This window comes from Leuresthes tenuis, unplaced genomic scaffold (assembly GCF_036924035.1).
Source record: "Leuresthes tenuis unplaced genomic scaffold, fLeuTen1.0.hap1 SCAF_2, whole genome shotgun sequence".
Lineage (NCBI taxonomy): Eukaryota > Metazoa > Chordata > Actinopteri > Atheriniformes > Atherinopsidae > Leuresthes > Leuresthes tenuis.
Window position 1 is genome coordinate 9692340 of NW_027325356.1, and position 23115 is coordinate 9715454.

General features: G+C 39.9%; 3 protein-coding genes across 3 annotated transcripts in view; 1 reads left to right on the forward strand and 2 right to left on the reverse strand.

The window, feature by feature from the left end:
• The window catches only part of lrrc28 (leucine rich repeat containing 28), a 362729-nt gene that overhangs the window by 273026 nt on the left and 66588 nt on the right, over positions 1-23115 (forward strand). The window lies entirely within an intron of this gene.
• LOC140301576 (aminopeptidase Ey-like) lies at positions 339-12126 on the reverse strand. The gene is made up of 21 exons (XM_072380115.1): positions 12000-12126; positions 9432-10017; positions 7560-7702; positions 6994-7133; positions 6184-6310; positions 5895-6049; positions 5680-5793; positions 5451-5594; positions 5185-5250; positions 4951-5016; positions 3568-3740; positions 3379-3455; positions 3163-3296; positions 3026-3081; positions 2812-2959; positions 2572-2663; positions 1953-2063; positions 1651-1818; positions 1400-1540; positions 894-975; positions 339-762 (listed from the first exon to the last, which is right to left on the reverse strand). Exons 2-21 carry the CDS (start codon positions 10013-10015, stop codon positions 610-612), a joined length of 2874 nt encoding a protein of 957 aa, XP_072236216.1. The 5' UTR covers positions 10016-10017; positions 12000-12126; the 3' UTR covers positions 339-609.
• LOC140301577 (aminopeptidase N-like) lies at positions 12503-22082 on the reverse strand. The gene is made up of 20 exons (XM_072380116.1): positions 21386-22082; positions 21102-21244; positions 20653-20789; positions 20393-20519; positions 19275-19429; positions 19019-19132; positions 18742-18885; positions 18256-18321; positions 17982-18047; positions 17697-17872; positions 17124-17200; positions 16881-17014; positions 16405-16460; positions 16172-16319; positions 15988-16079; positions 15791-15901; positions 15403-15570; positions 14950-15090; positions 14691-14772; positions 12503-14569 (listed from the first exon to the last, which is right to left on the reverse strand). The coding sequence occupies exons 1-20, from the start codon at positions 21985-21987 to the stop codon at positions 14417-14419; spliced, it is 2892 nt and encodes a 963-aa protein (XP_072236217.1). The 5' UTR covers positions 21988-22082; the 3' UTR covers positions 12503-14416.

Sequence of the window (23115 nt, forward strand, 5' to 3'; positions counted from 1 at the left end):
ATGTTTTCCTGTGAGACTGAGCTGGATGGCTTATGGATGCACTCAGAGAAAATGAGTTCCTTCACATGTTTGTCCCCGAAAGTGAGTCAAGTCCAAAATTAACTGTTAAATCAATTTCCTTTCAGTAAACACTGAAAATAGTCTAATAATAAAGAATGTCACTATGCAGTAAGGCAGTCTATGTAGGCTAACTGAGGATAGATGCCCAACTTTGCTTTAAACTCTAATTTGTGCTGCTGTGCACTCTCCCGAAGCCACACTACTTAAATCTTGTGGACATTTCTGAGACAGTTTGGAATAAGAACACAGAAGGTGGTGCACAGAAGATGTAAAAAAAAAGGATGGTGAGCACACATTAACACAATTGTTGTGTTGTGGTATTCTTGGACTTGGTTTATACGATACGTGACACATTATAACACATTTTACACACATAAAGTTCAGACATCAAACCATAAAGGGTTTTTATCAAAACACAACATCAGAAATACCTCTATCGGACCCAGAATATACCCAATGTTCCAAAGTAAGGTTCCTTTAAGTAGAGCAAGCGATTGTACATTAATACATGGAACCTGAGCACTGAAAACTATGTTTGGATTGTTTAATTTAAGAGGAGGTTTCACTGATGAACCAGTCAAACACCTGCTTCTTGTTCAGGTCCACCCAGTTGATGTTGGACTTGGTGTTCTCCAGAGCCTGCTCAAGAGACCCAGCTGCCGAGCCCAGCTGTCCTGCATTGTCTTCTTTGAACTGAAGCAGCTGGAGAGGAAGAGGGTGGACATTCTTACATTCATTCTATTGAACAGTTTTCTGATGAACTGTCATTGTCACTTCTGCCAACTTTATAAAAGATTATGGAAAACTAAAATATGGGCTCTTCAGAACTGTACCTGCTTGTAATCAAACTCAGTGGAGAAACGTTTGGTCACTCCAGTAATTAGACTTCCAAAGGAGAATGATCCACCGCCGTAACTAAAAAAAAAAAAACAGGGAAAAAGATTGGAAGGCTTTGATCATTTGCAGAAAACTGACATTTCTACGTACAGAGTAGATAGGAAATCATTTTCAATGTCTTCACTGATCAACTTGAATGCATTTCGAAAATTTAAACAAATTCAAAATTCGATGGCAGCAAAATGCTCAAAGAAAAGTCGGGATAGAGGCATTTTCATCATTGTTTTACATCCACCTTCCTTTCAATTCCACTTTTAATTCATTGGGAACTGAGGATGCTAATTATTGGAGCATGTGTGTGTTCCAATTACAGGTTTTATAACTTTTGAAAATCGGGTTTGTAATTTGTGTTGCCCCCACAGCATTGTGTCTAACCATGATTCTGTACTTCACTTGGTGTGATACACAGCTCATGTAGTATGTAAATAAAGAGAAAACTCACTCAGTGAATATGTAGTTCCAGTTGGCTCTGACGAAGTCCCAAGCCAGAGGTTGTCCAATGGTGTTACTAGCAATGTAAACAATGGTATAAGTTGCATCCTGCTTCCTGATCTTCTCTGGATCCAGACAATACTGCAGGTATCTGAAACGTACAAATTGAATCTCAATAAAATTTAAATTTAAAGAAAAAAAAAAGACATTTTCAGTAATAAGATAGCAGACAATTCTCAGCACGATGTCTGCATGACTGACCTATTCAGCAGCCAGGGCTGCTTGGTGCAGGACAGAGCCTGCATAAGTTTATCAGCCTCTGAGGCAATGGTAGCATTCTTATACATGGCCCAGGCAAAGTCCCACTCTGTCACACCTCCTGCTGCGATTGCACTGCAGTACACTGTGGACCTCAGGTTGGCACTGATGCTGAAAGGTTTGATAAAGACAGAAGAGAGTAAAGGTGAGAGTGTAAACAACTGGAAAGGTCAGGATAGAAAATATGTGGACAAAAAAAGCAAGAGCTTGAACAATAACAGCTACTATATTCAATAAGGTTTTACTTGTTGGTAGCAGGGTTTTTCATCCACTCTTTGAACCAGCCAGTAGTCAGTTCTGCACAGCCTTCCACTCCTGTACTACAGGCCATGGAGATTGCATTCACCTGATTGTACCTGAGCAGGGACGATACAAGGGTCAGGGGAAGGCTCACAGTAACCACACAGTTTAATTGAAAGAGACATAGCCAGAAAAGAAGTCTGCAGCCACTCTACCCGGCTCATGAAGCTAAATGCTAACGCATAACATTCCGTTTTAACAGAGATCATAAATAACAGTTTCACCATTGTACTTTTGCTCATTTATTACATATCTAAATTTCTTCTACCAAACAAAGTCAATAAAAAAATGGTAAGATGAGGTAGTGTTTCCATGGGTATAATGAGAAATGAATCTACTCCATGCTGTATTAATCTGCAGAGATATGGACTAACTGTGGCTTAGAGTAATAAAATTTGTCAGTCACACTCACAAAAAAAGTGATAATATGATAATATGATCGTCATTTTATAATTCACCAATCAATCTCAGTGTGATCATTTCCAATGATTAGAACACTATATACATGTTCAAAAAAAGTAAAGCAGACATGGTTTGAAACAGGCAGCATGTCAGCATCCTTACTGATCGGTGTGATTGTCTGGGATCTTTGTCCAGTTGAGAGTTATATCTTGGAAGTGTTCAAACAGAGGAGTGACCTGTTTTTTTATGTAAGCCTAAAGGATGAAGATGAAAGATTAATTTAATTGCATTTCTGAACCGTAACTATGCATGAGGGTTACATTCAAATCACTGTATAATCTCTGAAGGTCCAAAACCACTTTGTTTCTTGGATCAATTTCCAAGTGTTCGCCTTTTACAAACCTGCATGGGTCCATATACTTCACTGCGGTCAAACATAAGGAAGAAGTCATTCAAATTGCGTCTGGCTGTCTCCCAGGGCATGTATTCCACTTCTTTATTCAGGAACTTGGTGGTCCTCAGAGCCAGAACTGTGTCAACCATCTTTGCCCTGAAAATGATACAGTTGCTCAGGTGCGTCTTCTCATAATTTGGAATTGTAAAAATATACCCTCACCTTGCCAGATTAAATGCGTCGTCAATAATCTGAGCCCGGTTGATCACTGGAATATCCTGAACAGTGAATGACAAAACTGAGTTTAGAGGCTTTAGTAGGCATCTAGAAATACAACAGAGGCATCACAGGTTTTGTACCTCATGTCTGGAGCTCAGCTGGTCAAGCAGACGCTCCCAGTTTCTAGAATCATAGTTGACTCTATAGAAGCCCTTCATATTTATGTTAGCCACCAACCAATCAGTATCAGGAAGAATCATATCTGTCTGTGTAACTGTTTGGACGGAGATGAAAAAGTTTGTGTACATTTTCATATGATTTTTGCCACCTTTACTCTGACATGAAATTTATATTACCTTCCTTGCTAAGAAGCCAATATTGTTGTTCAGCTCCACCAGTCTTAATCCAGGTAATGGGTACAAACCACTCATAGCTTGAGTGACATTCATCCAGCCACACATACAGGTAAAGAAAGACAGTATACAGAGTTAGAGGAGATCAGTTTCATATCAATGTTTCGAATCTTATTAGAAACCAGATCCTACTTGAATTCCGAAGGCCTGTCCACCTCAGATTCTGGATCCAACAAGAAGTGTTTCTGAGTGATTTGTCCTGTCTCAGTGTTGATGGTGACCACAGGGAACCCCATTTGTAAGATCCACCGGTTCATTATGATCTCCACAGGGTGGGGCAGCGATATGCCAGCTTTGTCCACTGCCTATTAGAAGGAGAAGTCAAATAGTTAAATAGTTTTTGCTGGATTTGAATTACCAGTTTGAAGCAGAACTCATTACTTTTAGTCTGCTATTTCAAAAATGACTGTTCTTCTTGCTGAATGTTAATCACTCACTCACAAGAAACCATCTAATCACAAAATCGTTATTGTTTCTTCTCATCCATGTAGGCCAGTATTGGTATAACCAGAGCAAACGAGGGAAAGTGGTAGGGGGTGCTAGTGTCAGTCAGAGACGACATAATAGAAAGTGTTTCTTAGCTTCCTTGTTTTCATTTAGCCATTCTTTTCCCTTACATTTACACACTCTTTAAACCTGGTTAGGGTTAGGCAACACTGTTTTCCAGTCCGGCTTAGGCGTTTAAATATTGTGCTAGATTTAGAAATCAAGATTACATTGTTACAGCTAGGAAACATAATTTTGCTGAAAGACAGCCAGCTACTAGCCCACATGAATGGTGAGACTCTGCACTGATAACGCTAAGAAAAACTGTCAGCGTTGGTTAAAAAAAAAACAAATAACTCTGCATATACTTGTTTGAACATCAGCCAGTTTGTTATAACTAGCCACTGTGGGTTTTGCTACCACCTGCTAGTATCGCACTATTAACTGAAAAGTAACAGTTTTCATATCAAAGGTGTCAGTTAGCTTTTAGCTTTAGTGGAACATTCCCAGTAAACAATGGGCCTCCTTGGGAAATCACTCATTCCAACATTCTGTACACTGAATTCCTTACACAATGACTTATGGACATGGTGGAAGTCACAGGAACCTTCTTTTCTTTACTGGGTTTAAGCAATGAGATGTTTAAGAAGAGATACATTATATCAACAGGGTCACCAATCATCTGTCACCTTGTCATAAATCCAATTTAAGTGAATGTTCTTCAGTGATTCATTTATACATAACCCACGACAGTGATGGAGAAAGTCAAGGTATATGTTCTTGTGACCACTGGTTGTATATAACCTTGACCAAAGTTTAGTGGGTCGCACCATATCAGTAATCTATAAAAAGCCTCTTTTTGTGTTGTTGGTTTTTCTTGAGTGAGTGAGTAATTTGTGTTAATCATTGTTGCATGTTCAAGGAAACGGGCTTGTTTTTACAGTTTACAAAGAAAAAAAAGTTTGAACAACCTTTAAATGGAATTTTCATTTTCAAAGAAAGCTATACGTGTTAATGTTGCTATCTTACCATTTGCAGGTGCTTCCACAGGTCTTTGTAGACTGTATTTGTGTACTGGAACTCTTCTAAATATGTCTGCAAACAGATAATCAGCTCTAGATTATACTTGTTGCACTCGCGTGGAGATAAAAATAAGCTTCTGTAATTGCCACATTAATCAAATAAATCAATTAACTCTTATTTCTGGACAGCTTAAGCACACCAATAGATTAGATTTCCTTTATCTTAATAAGCTGTACTCACATGGAGTCCTTGGGAAAAGACAGATTCAGTGATAAACTCTGAGAGCATCCTGAGGACAGCAGCTCCCTGAAAAATATAAGCACATTAGTAGTTTTAGTGGGAGACATTTCAGCTGTGATAATACAATTAACATAATTTCTTTATGAAGAATATTCAATATTTATTTTCTACTAAAAAAAAGTGTTGAACAGATCAAAATGTGATCTGTTCAACACATTAGGTGAAATCAAATTCTTGCTCTGTTGGGCTGTGATGTTACTATTCACCTTGCTATATGTGATGGAGTCAAACAGTGCACTGATATGCTCTGGCATCAGGATGTCTTCCTCTTTGGAAGAGAGGGGGTGGGAGTAGGCTGAAGCATCCACACCCATTACACCGATGATCTCATTCAGAACTATTAAATCTTTCTGGAAATTAAACAGAGAAATGAGGCACGTTTAACTTGTTTCTATATTGATGTTGGGAGGACTCCCAGCAGAAAACAAAGCTCACCATATTCCATGTTGGTTCAGCATAGTTGGCTCCAAGATATGAAACATAAGTGGCAAACCCCTCGTTAAGCCACAAGTCATTCCACCACCTCGTGGTCACCAAGTTCCCAAACCACTAAAGGGACAAAGCTTTAATTATTCTTCTAATTCTAAAAGACTTCTCAATATCAACATAACTGCAATTAAAGGGAAGTAAGTAACCATTCAGTGCAATACCATGTGAGCCAACTCATGGGAGATGACTGTTGCCACCCATTCCTTGTCTCCATTAGAGGACACGAGAGAATTATATAAGAGTGCAGTCTCTCTGTAGGTGATCAGGCCCCAGTTCTCCATGGCTCCAGCGCTGAAGTCAGGAAGAGCAATCTGATCTAAAATTGATCATAGAGATCAGTGCAGGCCATTCTTTATACGGTTGGATGGACATTTTCCACATTTTAAATATGAGCAGGTAAAATAACTGTAAGCTAATTCGTTCTGCTTTTGTGTGTGTCTAAGCTCCCACCTGACTTGCTCAGGGGGTACGAGGAGTTGTAGTAGTCCTCAAAGAATGCCAGTATGGGTCCAGTCTTCTCAAGAGCATAGTTTCCCTGGCCCTCTTCTATGGCCTTCCTGCGAGCCCAGATCCTGATCTGGAACAGGTAAAACACTGCTTTGGTAGTCCAGCAGAGGGCAGCACAGATTCAAGAACAAGAGGATTCAATCTCTGGGCTAAATGTTTGATCTGATTCTCAATAATACTCCAGGTTTATGAAGCTGTCTTTATGAATACAAAGTATTATTGTTAAGCCACTCACCTGCAAACTAAAATATGGTTGGTCAACATACACTGATAAATAACAGGCATGGTAACAAATAATTCAAAATTAAACATAATGAACAGTCTAAATGGTATAACATTTTGATAAAGGTTTAATCAGGTTTAGAGGACGAGGTTCACAGTAGACCTGAAAAATTAACACACTAAGTTAATTTTAAGTCAAATGCATTTCCTCCACTAATAAAACAGGACAGTTCTCTCGGATAATGGCTGTAAATATCCCTGACGAGTTCAGCTTCCTCCATCATACTGCAATTTGACCATCTTAAACTAAGCATCAGAATTCAGAGTAGATTACAATCACTTTGTCCATTTTGAAAAATAATTCTTCTAGTCAATTCTCAAAGGACTGGCTTGATAAAGTTGTAGCAAGAGGCAGTAGGAAGTTGTAGTTTATTACTCTGCTCTGCGATGGATATCTGACTGAGGTCAGTCTTTTTCAGGAACAAACATGAAATTAAATGTTCAGTTCTGTGTGTTTTGATAAATAATTACCAAGACCTCTGCACCCGGGTTTGTCCCAATGTATGTAAAATCGCACACAACGAAAGCCAGCAAGTAGGTTGACATGACCTCTGTGGGTTCAAAGCTTGTCTTAATTAAATTCTGGCCATCCACAGTGATATTGAGAGGGTCTATGTGGGAGGAAGAAAACAACACAGGCAGAGCAGCATTTTACATTTGCAGTTGCAACAAAAAAGGCTTGTCACCGACAGATATTGCAAAAGTCATTACATTGTTTTTCAAACAGACATAACTATCAACTGTTAAAACTGTATTGCAAGTGGCATTTAAAGAATCAAGTCTGATAGACACAACACAATCAGCAAATATCTGATCACCAATTTCATACTAAATAAGTAAATGAATTATAACTAGATGTTGTTGGTTGATTACATCTTATTATCCAAAACCTGACAATTCTAAATAGTAGAAATCAAGGGCTGGCTTTAAAAATAACATTGTATATGACACTGATAGAAATGTGGCCGAGATGAATGGATAATACTCTTAAAAGGGAACACGTTGCACTTAACACTGGAACAAGAACAAGAACTTGCCATGATTCAAGGCGTTGGACAGAGCCACAGTCTCATGGGGATGAATGAGAGTCATGTGAAAGACAGCTTTCATAGCTGGCTCATCAAAGCAGGGGAAGGCTTTCCTGGCATCTGTTGGCTGCATTTGAGTTGTTGCCACAACTCTGATGAAGCAGAAAACTCAGTAATTAGTTCAACATGAAGCCTAGATAAACCCTGACTCTTACTATTGAATGTAACTTAGATTATTGTCATCTGATTGTTATCTTTGTATCATTGAGGTCAAATACTTTTTGGTGCACCAATTTTCGTTCAAAGTCCTCAAATTCTATCATAAAAAATCCCCTTGAAACATCCCTTGTGTTGGGATCTTTTTAACATGTGGGGACAATATATACACATGAGTCAAACCCTGCTCTCAAACATTGCAATCCAATGGGTAAGTCACTGAGCTATACACACAGCCATGAAAGCCTAGAGATTTATCTTCTATTTAAACTTTCCACTATAAACAACAGCCATTCTGTTGTTTCCACTATAGGAAATAGGTTAGCATGGCATTGGTTAGCTTAGAATTAATCGGTATTTCTTTACATATCTATTGAAAATCCACATCGCATCCACATCAGTGGTATAAATGTTGAAAGGGTTAGCAGTTTCAAGTTCCTCGCTGTGAACATCATCGAGGACCTCTCCTGAACCCTTTACATAGACGCTATGGTTAGAAAAGCTCGTCAGCAACTCTACTTCCCGAGGACGCAGAGGATGTTTGGCTTGAACACCAACATCACCTCAAACTTCTACAGGAGCACCATTGAGTGCCTGCTGATGGGCTGCATCATAGTTTGGTATGGGATCTGCTCTGCCAACAGCCTGAAATCACTTCAGAGGGTGGTGAAGCCAGCAGTGGTTCCTACATAAGGCACACAGCATCATAGAAGACCACAGCTATCCATCACACCAGCTTTTCCCCTTGTTACCGTCGGGCAAAGGTTACAGGACCATGGCTGCAATTACCACTAAACTCATAAACAATCTTTATCATCAGGCTCTAAGACTCCTTAACTCCAACTTCTTTATCACACCACTAACCAGGAGTGATGTTCTGTGCCGTACACATACTTGTCACAGCAGTTAACTTTTGACAATGTGCAACTTTTACCAGACTACCAGATACAACACTGTTTACATACCCTGTCACTTCTCACTGAAACTTACACCCCCCTGTACACATGTAAGGGGACAAACCATTCATTCCATTCATTTTCTATACCCAGGTCACGGGGGGGGGCTGGAGCCTATCCCAGTGATCATCGGGTGGGAGTCAGGGTCCATCACAGGGCCACACAGAGACAAACGAGATGAAAAACCACACACACGCTCACACTCACTCCTAAGGACAATTTTAGAGTCACCAATTAACCTAACATGCATGTTTTTGGATGGTGGGAGAAAGCTGGAGTACTCAGAGAGAACCCACGCATACACGGGAAGAACATGCAAACTCCACACAGAAAGGCCCCAGTTGAACCTGGAACCTTCTCGCTGTGAGGCAACGGTGCTAACCACCACACCACCGTGTAGCCCAGGGGCTCAACCTTTTTAGCTATTTATGACTGTTTATTTTCTTGAAGTCAAGATTGATATGCTGAGTGGCTTGATTTATTCCTGTCCTACACATTTCATTGTTATGTTGAGCCACTGTTAATGTACGTCTGACAAATAAAACTAGAACTAATTTGTGAGCTTCACAATTGCCATTACTTATTGTTCACTCTGTTTCCAGTCTTTATGCTGAGCTGAGCTTACCTGCTGGCATCCGCTACATATTTGACAGACAGAATCTTATCCATTTGAAAATTAAAAACCATTAGATTGAAAAGAATGACATACTTTTTCACTCCATCTTCAGTGTATTCACTCCTGTAGAAGCCTCCCAGGTCATCAGACAGCTCTCCAACAAACTCGGTGTAAAGCTCGTACATTTCACCATCCTGCAGTGGACTGTTGAGCTGGATTACCAGGTACTGCGTGGGAACCTCCAACCAGGTCTTTTTAAGGCTGGGCGCAGACGCTCCATTCAGGCCCTTCAACCTGGCATGGAATCCATCGAACGTGGTGAGATTGAGCTTGTTAGAGTGAATGAGGATGAGGTCAGTTTCCTTCACACATGTGAAGACCACCTTGGAGTTCCCGGTGAAGATGTAGAGATCCTCAGTGTTGGGCGTCAGACGGGGCCACAGGGTCACATTGTAGGAGACAGGAGAGAGTGAGTCTGGAAGTCTGTAGCGCTGCCAGGGTTCTTTCGGGGTGGAGGGTGTGGTACTGGGTTCAGCAGTGGATGGAGGGGTCTCTATATTCTTTGACTTTTCCTGAGCATACACCACAGCAAGGGCTATGATGGTTACTACAACCCCGATGGCTGCAACAACACATACTGCTGCCACTGCTTTGCTGATGTAGAAGCCTTTCCCCATGTCTTCAACAGAAAAGAAGACAGAAGGTTGAGAGTTACTGCAATTTATGTTCTCCCTTTTGAGATTCAGCCCAAAGTTAATCATTGAAATTGTGGGAAGGGAAAACAGCTGAAAGTCCACAAGATGGAGTTGTAGAAAAGTCTTGAGATAAGAACAAGTTCTGCCTAGTCTGTAAACTTTATATCTCCATAATTGCCCTGAATAATGGTTGTGTTTAGAAGCTGAGCTGTGATGTCTCTGTTTATTCAAAACTAAATTCTGTAGAGGTTGATTTGCAACAGACCTCTGTCTGTATCTGTAAGCGTAAATACAGTGTTCAGATCTCAAGTGTGTACAGAAGTAGCTATGTGAAAGTAAAGACTGAATTGTGTAACACAATCTGTCAAATATGGGTGCCTTTTATGTATATAGATGCTCACATGTATGAACTGAAAATGCATGCTTTGTGCTTGAGGCGCTTATCTCAGCAAAAGTTCATGGCCAGAGCCAAAACAAATCAGTGACAACTTTGGTGAGTTGTGTCACTCATATGGAACTTTGCTCTCATAATCATAATGACATGGGGCTAATAGATAAGCTGGGCAGTCACTGTCCACAGTACACACAGTGAGCTATCGAAGGGCACTCTGTCAGTACAGCTGGCATGGCCTCACTGCTCTGTCACAGGCTGTAGAGGATGCTATCAGGCACCATGTGGTCACACATGTCAGTCAGTCAGAACTTATTAGTTATTCTGATCTAAATAAAGCCAATGAAGATGTTTTGGCTGACCTGCATACATAGCCTTAATCAGCCTTTTGTACAGCAAGCACATTGTCTCATACTTTATGGCAAAGTTATATTTAATTTCTACACCCTTTTTCTCCCAGAGTTTCAAGCATGACCACACACAGACAAACAGGCATTTACTTCCAAATATAATGAAAGTCATGCTAGTGATGCTGTCTCACAGCAAGGTAGGGTTGTAGAGGAGATTCTGTGTAAAAGCCACAGAAGTCAGGATATGTGTCATGCTCCAGCTGAGAAGCACATGTGTGAATACCAACTGCATAAACAATCTGGACCTAATCGCTTGCATTTTTTCCTGAACATCTCCACTGTTAATGTGTGAAAATGGTTATGGTCTCATAGTTGTTCAGGTGCCTTTTGATAACTTCCCAGCAGTGTGTCACATCTCTCTTTTATTTAGTTTAAATAAAAAGAGGCTTTTTTTGTCTGGCAGCTCTGATCATAAAGGTCTGATTGTGGAAATTCTATAAATTTCTCCCATAAGTTTCTCCCATCCTCACAAAGAAATTCTGGATTTAATTCACGATTTAAGTCAATAATGGCTTGTTGCTTTCCTGTCTATTCAAGGCCTTTCACTCCTAAATATTCATTTTGAAGCCATATTTAGGTACTTATTCCATTTAATAAATATGTAGATGACTGTGGTCTTGGCATCTTAAAATTCTGCTGTAATATTCTTGTATCATTCCCCAGACCTATGACTGTCTGGCAGGTCTACAAGCGCAGATCTGTCCACCTCACTGCACGGTTTTAAACCTGTCATAGTGTACACAATGATCTGTGAGAAGGCATGTCCATATGAAACCTTATAATCTAAGGGCATAATTCTGCCTTCTTGGATACATGAAATACATTTAATGTGGCACAAGTGGACTCTTGTCAAGATTTAGATCTAGAGGCATCTCAAGTTACAGTGAATAAAGTAACACTCAGGTGCGAATGCAATGGCAAATATTTGCAGGAACTTATCTAAATGGATATCTCAGGTTTACACAAGCCGATAAGAGTGTTTACTTAATTATATGAAGCTGAAAACAATGAAAAGGTTAGTTAAAAGTCACATATGAAACTATTTTTGTATGGTTATTGTGTACCAAGCCAAAGCCTTGCCAGCCTAAACACCTGAATCATACACACATGAACACAAAAAAATGAAACTATCATGCTACAACAGTAAACAACCTTCTTTTCTCACCTTGATAGAAGTCAGTTTAGTCTCAATGGGTTCAGCGGCCTTTCCTCATGTAGATCAGATAAGTTAAGGCAAAGTTGTCTATCAAAATGCCATCACTTTTAGTGTGGCTCAGCAGGATATTGCACAATCCTTGCTGTCATTAGAACTTGTTGTGTCATGTCCATATGATCGTATATCTGGATAGTGTAGTGGTTGCCACCTTCCATGTGGGAGACCTGAGTTCAAATCCCCTGCATGAAAGGTACTACCTCCAGTAGGGGTCCTCAGGCAAGACCCCCTTACCCTACATGCCTACCTGTAAGTTGCTTTGGATAACAGCATCTGCTAAATGCATCAATAAAAATAAAAATCTAACACTAATCTGTATACTCAGGTGATATAATCTAAGTAACAGCCCCAAATGTAGCAGTTACACACGCAACTTTTTTTTTCTTTTTTTTAACATGCTGTAATGTACTTCCCATGTCGGATAAACAAGTGGAAACATGAGTTTTATACCCGTGTGTCATTCTTCACTTTTATTGAGCTGGAACCACTCCTGGAGGTTGCCAGAAGAGTGTAGTCTTACATTATTACACACAGAAGTACAGACAGTCCAGTTCCAACAAGATGTCCAGAGAAAGGCAAGGTGTACGATCTATGTGCCTGAAGCATGATTACTATACGGTTACAGTTATAGACATTTGTCACTGTTAATGTAATGTTTTGGATAGAGTGGACAGAGAAGCACAATGTCTTGTAAGGCTACTTATCGAATCATCAAGTTTAAAGAAAAGAACAAACAACAAGAAGTGTTACAAAACTTGCAACCAGTACAGAGGAAAGTGAATCTAAATATAAAGATATCCAGGGCTTAGAACAACTCACCCCATCAGCTAAAGTCTAATAATTATTCTAATAATTATTCTTGTGGCATAACATTTCTTGGCTTCCCTGTTAGACAGCAGATATCCGAGAAATATGTAGTATTCGCTCAGTGTTCTGGTAATTGTATGAAGATAAACTTTCAAAATGTCCAACTTGAAACTAAACTGTTGCCAGATCACAGCAGCTAAAAGGCAAAGAAATCTGTGTATTTTTTTTCTTCCTCCAGACCCCTCCTTACATGCATGTAATTGCATGTAATCAGGGCCTGCTCAAATGTGATTGGTCAAGATGACTCACGCTACAAATAAAGCACAAAAGGGAAAAACTTCTTGTTTCCTATCAGAGACTCTATACATTGATATGAAGAAACATTAATCTAAAAAAGAAAACACCATTTTGAAGGAATTTTGGACAACTCTTCTTCACAACATTGCTTCAATTCATTGAGGTTTGCAGACATTGGTTTATGCACAAAGTCCCATCATGGCATCCAGTCAGGGCGAGGTCTGGGTGTGTCTAGGTTCTTTTCATTTTCAACCATTCTGTTGTAGATTTGCCAGTTTGTTTAGGATCATTGTCCCATTGCATGATTCAGGCTGCAGGTAACAGACAGATGGCCTCCCATTTGACCATAGAATGCTTTAGTATACAGAGGAGTTTGTGGGTGGTGGTGCTGCGTGATACGAGCAAACATCTCAACTTCGGTCCCATCTATTCAATCGTCATTGCTCAAAAAGTCAGACTTTTCAGAGGAGACTTTCTCCCTGCAACAGTTCCAAATAAGCCATACTTGTTTTTTTCAACTTTGAACTTTAACATTTAAAAGGCTCACTCAAGCCCGTAGAGACTGAGATGCAGTTTCTCTGAGATTGGCACGGTCTGACCTGTGACGTCCACTCCTGGAAAGACTGACAACTGTTAAAATGTTTTCCTCTTGTAAATAATCTTTCCACTGCAGAATAATGGACTGATGTCTTTCATTCTTGGTGTTGTGTTAAACACAACAAGCCTCCCAAAACTTCTACTTTTATAGAGGTGCTCACATTTGCTGATGACCAATGATCAATTTTACTTGACTGTAATTAAAGAGATTAAGCCTCATTTAAGGAAATGTCGAGTAAGAAGTTCCTGCACATTTGCTGATGAACACTCACATAAATGATGCAAGTGACCATCTTTATTCATATGCGCTCCTTTCAAATTGTGTTTGAATTTTGCTGGAAAGTTTGTCAGCATCCCGTTATTAATAGGATTTATAGTCATAGGCCTAAGCCACATTAAGAATCATTGTCAATAACTTCAGAATTTGTTCCATTACAACCAGTTCAGCGCCCAGGGTTTATGGCTTACATGCATTATCATAAGGATCAACTTAATTTTGTACATAAAGTTTGAAGACAAGAGTCAGTCTTGCTTATTCCTTTGCACTGATGATGGTGTCCAGTGAGGTACTGTGTCACAACAATAGAAACGTCCTTTTGTTTAACTTTTTTGGTTCGTGATCGTTATAGTGGTTATCACTGATTACAAATGTAATGTTTTCTGTGTTCTTATGTGGCCTCCTCAGTAAACCACTTCAGCACTTCGGCTTTGTTCTCTGTCACCCATCTTATGTTGGCTGTGGTCCTTTCTATGGCTTGCTCCAGGGCAATGGTGCCTGAGCCAAAGCCAAGATGGAGGTTGTCTTCTTTGAATTTCTTCAGCTGAAGAGAGAAAAACAACAACTGAACTCTCTGCATTTGTTGTATTTTTTTCCCCCTCTAAATACCCTCAGGGAAATTCAGTGTGCAATCCAGAGTGGATGTGGCTGTGTGGGCTGCATACCTCCTGCAACTCAAACTCTGTGGAGAATCTAGTTGTGATTCGGCTGATGAGATTTGAGAAGGAAAATGATCCTCTTCCATACCTTGGTAAAAGAATACAGTTCAACAAAATGACTTTGATACAAGACTGCTCATTGATATTATTTCTACTACTAGAGAGACTGTGCATTCTGTGAACTAACTGTTTGTCTGTATTGATATAGTCCTTTGGGAGTGTTGGCTGTATTTTTGAAACATCACTGTGGGAGGAAAGCTCTTACTGTTGGAAGATGTAACTCCATTTTGCTCTGACAAAGTTCCAAGCCAGAGGCATTCCAACAACATTTCCGGCGATGTTCTGGATGGTAGAGGTGGCATCTTGCTTACGGATCTTAGCTGGGTCAAGGGTGTACTCCAGATACCTGTCTCAGCAAATTTCCAAAATAGATTTTTTTAAAATTCTGAGATCCTCCAGTGTGTTGGCTGTTACAGAAATGCATTCCAGTTAGTTTGCAAGGAGTTACTGGATGTAACATCAGTTCTAAAATGTTGTCTATAGCCCTTGTACCTGAGAGTCAACACTGGATAATCACTGAATTCTGTCTCAAACTATAATTTTCACAGTTTGAGTCTAAATAAAACAGGTTTGTGTCACTGATGTGCAGCTACACTTTTCATTGTTGTAGTGAGTGCATAGATGGAGGCTCACTTATCTACACAAATGTCGCACGTACCTGTTCAAAAGCCACGGTATTTTGGTGCAAGCCATGGCCGACCTGAGCCTGGAAGCTTCAGACGCCAGAGTGGCATTCTGAAACATTTTCCAGGCAAAGTCCCACTCCTCCACACCACCAAAGGCTATGGCGTAGCAGTAAACTGTACTTTTCAGGTTGGGATGGATCCTAGTCAAAAAGAACGGGTTAGCAAATTATCACTTAATGCCAGAAACACTGGTTGACCAATCTCACACGCCTACAGTACGATGCTAGACAGCAACAGCTTGGCTAAGTTAATTTGTTTTAATGTTTAAAGCAAGTTATCACACTCTATCTCAACAGACGTATTGGTCAGAATATGAACGTTTAAAACAGAGAAGATAGAAGTAAATTACTATGCACTCACGGGTTCTCACTTGGATTCTCCATCCAATCTGTGTACCAGCTTTTTAGCAGCTCTCTGCAGCCCTCCACACCCATCCTGCACGCTATACCAATTGCATTGATCTGATTATATCTGTGAAGAAACACGATTGAGAAAACTGGTAAACAATTTCCAATGTTTGATAGAAAAATCAAATCTGCTCTTGTTCGAGTTCTTACTGATCACTGTGTTTTGTGGGTATTTTGGTCCAATTAGCGGTAAGTGTCCTGAAGTACTCAAAAAGGGGTTTGATTTGTTTCTTGAAGTATGCCTAAGAGAGATACACAAGTAGTTTTTCACTTCGGAAAAACTTCTCCAATTAGAATCAACTGGTGTCAGTGTCTATAGCAAAGTGGAGCTAACCTGTAAAGGTCCATAGACCTCAGTGCGATCAAACATAAGAATGTAGTAGTTGAGGTTTCTCAGAGTGGATTCCCAGGGGACATAGTCTCTCTCTTTTGACAGGTATTTGGTGGTTCTCAGAGCCAATGACGTAGTGATCATTTTTGCTCTGGCAAACAAGACAAAGAAAAAGTTTGCATGCTTTGCAAACACAAAATGTGTTAAGTGTTTCTTTTTTTCATCCATATTTTTACCTTGCCAGATTGAATGCATCATCTATTATCTGTGCTCGGTTTATGATCGATAAAGCCTGAAAGAGATGAAGAACAACCACACTCATGAAAAATATGATGAGGCAAAATGACACAATCCTTATTCAGTCTGGGTGTTTCAGACACCTCATTTGTAAAATGAAATGTAAGGAATTACAGAAAACAAAGTCAGCACATTTTGGCTAGTAAGAACCAAATGTTGGGATCTGGAAGCAGGACCAAATTCACTGCAACAGTAAAATGAAACCATGTGTTTTTCAAAAAGCAGCTTTGTTCCATGCAAACTGTGACAGGCTCTGTATTTTCACTTGTACGGCTCAGTAAAATGCCCTGCTGCCACTTTTTTGATAATATGACAATTAAACTCAAACTTTCACAGAGATTCAGTGAAATGCACACTGTACATGTTACACTTTTATGTGTTCTATAACAAAGCCAGTGAATGCCATACGACTGACCTCATGGTTGGTATTGAGCAGAGAGAGGAGACGATCCCAGTTTTCAAGGTCATAGTTTACCCTGAAGTATCCAGAAACATTTGTGTTTGCCAGCACCCACTCCTCACCTGAAACTTTCATCTGACTATTGGTGTCTAGGAGGATAAGTGATATACTTATTTAACACAATGACTTGTGCTCAGTTCCACTAACCTGCTCCAAAGTTCTAACACAGAAGTGCAGCGGCCATTACTATGACCCTACCTGTTTTTTGAAGGAGCCAGTATTGTGGCTGCTCCACACCTTTCTTCATCCATTTGATAGGGACAAACCATATGTAACTGGAAAAAAAAAAGGTGACAATGTCAGTTTGTTGCCTGGTAGAGATATTAATTGCTCCCTGATGATAAATCCTCATGTTTCTGCTCATCAAACTCTTCGTCTGTTACAACCCTGAGGATGACGTTGATTTGGGTGATCTATTTCATTCATGAGTGCATTTCATCTATTTCATGATGGACCGAGTCTTCATCTCGCACCATCAGTTTCAATTTATCCAGAAAAAAAGAGAGATAAGGACATTGCTGTTAGCCTCGAAACATTAAAATTATTGCTGCTAAATCGCAAATGTTTATGTGCTAAAATTCTAAATTAACCTACTAGACTAGCTTTACAGGGGTAGAAAGAAAATCCATGCTGAGTAAAAACAGCACACCAGTTAGACTAGTAACAGCTTCTATAATCTGCAATGCCTCATCTTTAAGTTGTATATCTGGGGATTTATCTCTTCATTCATCATCTAAACATGAAACAGGATCACGTAAAACAGATTCCTACTTGAATTGGGATGGCCTGTCCACTACAGCGTCTGGATCCAGAAGAAAGTGTTTCTGGGTGACATTTCCTGTTCGGGTGTCAATAGTGACCACAGGGAAGCCCATCTGGAGAGTCCAGCGGTTCATGATGCTATGGACGGTGTGTGGAATATGCAAACTTGGTGTGTTTTCAACCGCCTGACAACAAACAGAGGACACCAGTGGGTTAACATAATCACATGGACACTGCCACGTGAAATGATCCAGAGCACATCTGCAACTTTCATTTTGATTTAACTGGACCCACCTGTTGGAGATGGTCCCACAGATCTGTATAAACTGTGTTGTCAAAGGCAAAAGTGTTGAGGTAAGACTGAAGAGAAAAACAGTGAGGAACAGTATGTAAAGCATTCACTCAGGAAGCATCAAATCACAGTTTCAGCAAGCAAAGCTTGAGCAATCTTATGGTTGCCAATCCCACAGACTCACCACATTTCATCAGCAGTATGCCAAAACACCCACATGTACACCATGACTGTAGTGGGTCAATGATGAGTTCAGGTTTTTCAGTTAATACTCACATTAACTCCTTTGACAAACACAGGCTCAGTGAGAAACTCTGACAGCATTCTGAGCACCGCAGCACCCTAAAAACAACAAGGAAACAAAGCACTAGAATTTGGATGGTTTGGATCTCTCATAACAGCAGAGGCTTTTATGCACAATCCTAAGCAAATATTAAAACACATTGTTGACCTGACAAGATCAAGAAGTGAATACAGCGTATTTTCCTGATACTGAGGAGTTTGTCCAAATGCACCTTTCCTTGTTTTTTTTAAATAAAGAGCAGATCAGGTAAAAGGGAATATTAAAACCAACACGGAATTACAGCAAAAGGCATAGCCTCATTTCTGAGAATTTTCATCATACCGGCATCAGATTTATCCATACCATCTGTAATTCTTTTAATAAAAACAAAAAAGCGCAAGAGCAAAGTTGTAATACATGCTATGTGAGTACAGAAGTATTATGTACTTCTGCTGTGTGAAAACCCCAGAGGAGCAGACCTTGTTGTAAGAGATGGTGTTGAACATCTCGCTGATCTCAACAGGTTCATTGACCTCCTCCTCAGGGCGGGAGAGCGGGTGAGAGGAGGTCAGAGCGTCCACGGCAAACACCTTCTGCACGTCATACAGAATAATGTGGTCTTTCTGTATCCAAGCAGAAGGGGGTCGTCAGCAAAGGTTTTCTGAGCAAACAAATCTGTCGAATGTTATTGAGCTGTGGAATTTCTTTTATGAAGTGCATCAAGGCTGTTTTTAAAGACACAAGCATCAATCTTACAATGTTCCAGGTAGGCTGAGCATGGTCAGCACCGAGGTACTCTACATATGAAGCAAAGCCCTCATTCAGCCATAAGTCATTCCACCACCGCAGCGTCACCAAGTTTCCAAACCACTAAAAAAATAAAAATAAAACTCACACACAATGACAAGACACCTAACTTTTGATAAACTCAAGTCTGTGCTACTTAACTTGACATAGGATGACAAACAAAAATAGACTAATGTCAGTGTTTGGGAGAAAACCAATGCTATACCATGTGTGCAAGTTCATGGGAGATGACAGTTGTGATCCTCTCTTTGTTTCCAGTGGAGGAAAGCGTGGGGTCATAGAGCAGGGCTGTTTCCCTGTATGTGATCAGACCCCAGTTTTCCATTGCTCCGGCATTGAAATCAGGCAACGCTATCTGATCTACAGAGAACAAAAGTTAAAACCTTAAAGACGAGCAAAGAGCACCAAAACTGTAACAGGGCGCACTCTGCCTGATCCATTTCCTTTCCAATGGAAGAAAAGTCCCATGAGGTTAAGATCAATAGAAAAGTAAATGTTATGTTGGATATGAAACATCCTCAATGAGGAAATATTTCAATGCGAATATACTGGTGAACACAGCACATGCATCTGTTTCCAGGAAAATGTCTGTGGTTCAGTTATCCGCTATCAGAATTGCATGAGTAGACAGATGTCGTGATAATAAGAAAAGTGATGCTGAAATACTATTCAAAGCATTATATTTTTCAAATTCCTGTTGCATTCATAATTTCAGAAAAGAACATGGATTCAGTATCTAAATATTTTGCCCTGTACAAATAATACAGCATCGTCAACTGCTCCTTGTCTTGTGTAATTTTGCTTTTGGGCCATCATATCTTCATGACTTTAGGGCTAGCACTGTCTGTGGCCACTGTGTTCTAAACTCAATATCTCAACATGTAATTCTCCAGAGAATTAACCTTTCCCTCTTTGGTCATCTCTTAACTTTTCCACTGGCACGAGGTTGGCATTCGTGAGTGAGATACACCATTATTTGATGGATTGTTGTGAAACTTTAATCAGAAACTCAAGTCCACTCAGGATTACTAAACAACTTTTTAGGGTATCTTAACTTCTTATACGTCAGATCACTTTTTTTTTTTTAAATCCTTGTCTCTCATGCTAGTTTCACTGACATCAGCATGCTGGTTTCGTCTGTGGTCTTAGCAGCACGTTTGAAGTCTGTGTTCTTGAAACAAAGCATACCTGAAGGTTAAATATAGATTAAAATGTATAAAGGAAAATATGCAGTGCAGATAGAACTGAATGAATGTCTTTCTTTCACTTCCTGGGCTATATTGCAAATGTTTGCTGTAACATGTTAATGCCGAGTTGACCTACCTGACTTGGAGAGGGGATATTTTATACCATAGTATTGCTCATAGAAGTAAAGGATCGGCCCTGTAACATTGAGAGCGTAATCACCCTGATTGTCACGTATGGCATCTCTTTGAGCCCAGATTCGGATCTGCAAGAAATGTGAAATCTCCAAGTCTGTGGTAGAGGATCTAAAAGCTCTGTGTTTATGCTAACATGAATATCAGATGAAGGCCTTGCTGGTAGTGTAAATGAAAACTGAATGCAAGTAGAAAGTTTCTTACCATTACATCGTTTTGCCTTGACATAATAAGAACAAAGTCACTGACGATAAATGCCAACAGATATGTGGACATTCTCTCTGTGGGCTCAAATGTAGTCACTCTGACATCCATGCCATCAATGACAGCGTTTACAGTGTCTGCACACAAAGAGGAAAAGTTTACACTCTGTTAGTATTAACAGTTAAAATAGCTGATTTTCTAAAAAATGTTTAAGTTATTAATTATCTAAAGTCAGATCGTGTCACAGAGAACACAACACACCATAACGTAGTGTAAAATACTGCTTCTTACTGGTTTGCATGATAAGCTATTGCATTTTCCTTTTATGACAGGTCTGTGTAATACTTCATAACTATCATATGTTTGATGGTATTTTCTTAGAGTTATAGCTTTCCCAGAGAATTAACCTGTAAAAAATCAAAAATTTTCTTGCTGCTTCTAAAACGAACCAGTTTCCATGCTATTGGACAGAGCCATGGTGTTTCTGGTGTGGATGATGGTGACATTGAAGATGGCCTTCATGGCTGGTTCATCGAAGCAAGGGAACGTCTTTCTGGCATATGTTGCTTGCATTTGAGAGGTAGCAAGAACTCTGCAAAATGTCAAAATTAAACATGAACACAAAACAGACATCAACTGAGAAAAATTACACAGACAGTTATTACAACTTTGAAAATAAACAGTCACAGTCGAGCAAAATGACGGTACAAAACCATGCAATGCCATTTCTTACCTCTTTACACCATCCCTTATGTATTCACTCCTGTAGAATCCTTCCAGGTCATCTGCCAGCTCCCCCCTAAATTCAGTATAAAGTACATAGGATGCACCCACAGATAGGGAGCTGCTCAGTTGTATAACTAGATACATTGTTTTCACCACAAGCCAACTCCTCTGTATGCTGGGCACAGTGGCTTTACCCAGGCCACTCAGTTTAGCATGGTGGCCAAGGAAGGTAGTTAAGTTCAGCTTGTTGGAGTGGATGATAACGAGGTCTGTTTCTCTTACACATCTAAATTCCACAGTTGACTGTCCAGTGAAGATGTAAACACCATCTGCATTGGGCTTCAGCCGGGGCCACAGGGTCACGTTGTAAGAGACAGGGATGAGGGAGTCTGGAAGTCTGAAGTGGTCCCAGGGGTCCTTTGGAGTGAAGAGAGTAGTGGCGGGTGTAGACATGGCAGTGTCTGATGTTCTATCTTTAGGATTTCCTTGATTCTTAGTCCTTTCCTTGTCATAGGCTATAGAGAGAGCGATAATTGTAGCCAGTGCACTGCCCGCCAGTACAAGCATCCCAAGGCCCACATTTTTACCGACATAGTAGACTTTCCCCATGTCTAATTCAGGAGATTAGTGCAGACCTCTAAGGAGACTCAGTCCCTGTTTGTCCAGCACAGCAGGGCTCTTCTCTTCCCAGATAATGGCTGAGCGAAAAATACTTTTTCATCACTCCTAAAGAGAAATGGAAAATTGGGAAGATTGGTTATTTGCCCGGTTTTTGTCATGTAATTATAAATATGTATTTCAAATATAGCAATTAGTTGACATCAATGAATCATTGCTTTTCAGTCATCCTCCTATGCTGCTTTTCATGGAGCATTTGACAGTTTGTGCCTCCAGAAAATTAAAAGATTTATTTTATGTTTGAGAATTCCAGATGGACGTTCACCAACATTGGTATGTGTCAAAAACGTGTGGCGTGGTGGTGATGAAGAGGACCCAGATGCAGATATATAAATGAAAAAGGATTTATTCCAAAGAAACTAACAAAAAGCGCTGCAAAGCCGGAATACAAAAATCCTGAACTGTGACCATGAAAAAACTGACAAAACCTGACGGGAAATGATGGAAACAATGGCAACTTGGCTTAACAAGGACAAACCTGATACAGACATGAGTGATGGTGACAAGAACAAACCTGACTTTCAACATAAGTGACGGTGAGGATCTGACAAAGAACATGAACCAACTGAGACAGTGTTTCTCAATCCTGGTCTTCAAGGCACCCCGCCCTGCATGTTTTCCATGTTTCCCTGCTCCAACACACCTGATTCAAATGAATGGGTCAGGTCTTTAGGCTCACATATATATATATATATATATATATATATATATATATATATATATATATATATATATATATATATATTAAATATGGAGGATTATATAGGAAACATTGGGCCTCATGCAAGAACATTTTCGTATTTTTATTCTAAATTTCTCTCACTTTTGTCGTAAAGTCTCCTACGAACACGTCACGTCAGATTCAACAAACGCTCTTAACTTCAGAAAAAGTGTGTAAACGACTTGCGTAAATGATGAATGCCAACCGTGCATATTTAAGTGCACGTGCACGAGGATAGTAAATTTACATAATCAGCCTAGTGTTGAGTCATGAGAACACTAGGCGCAAAAAGAACAACTTTACGGCTATGTGAAGTTCTGCTTTCAGAGATCCAAAAA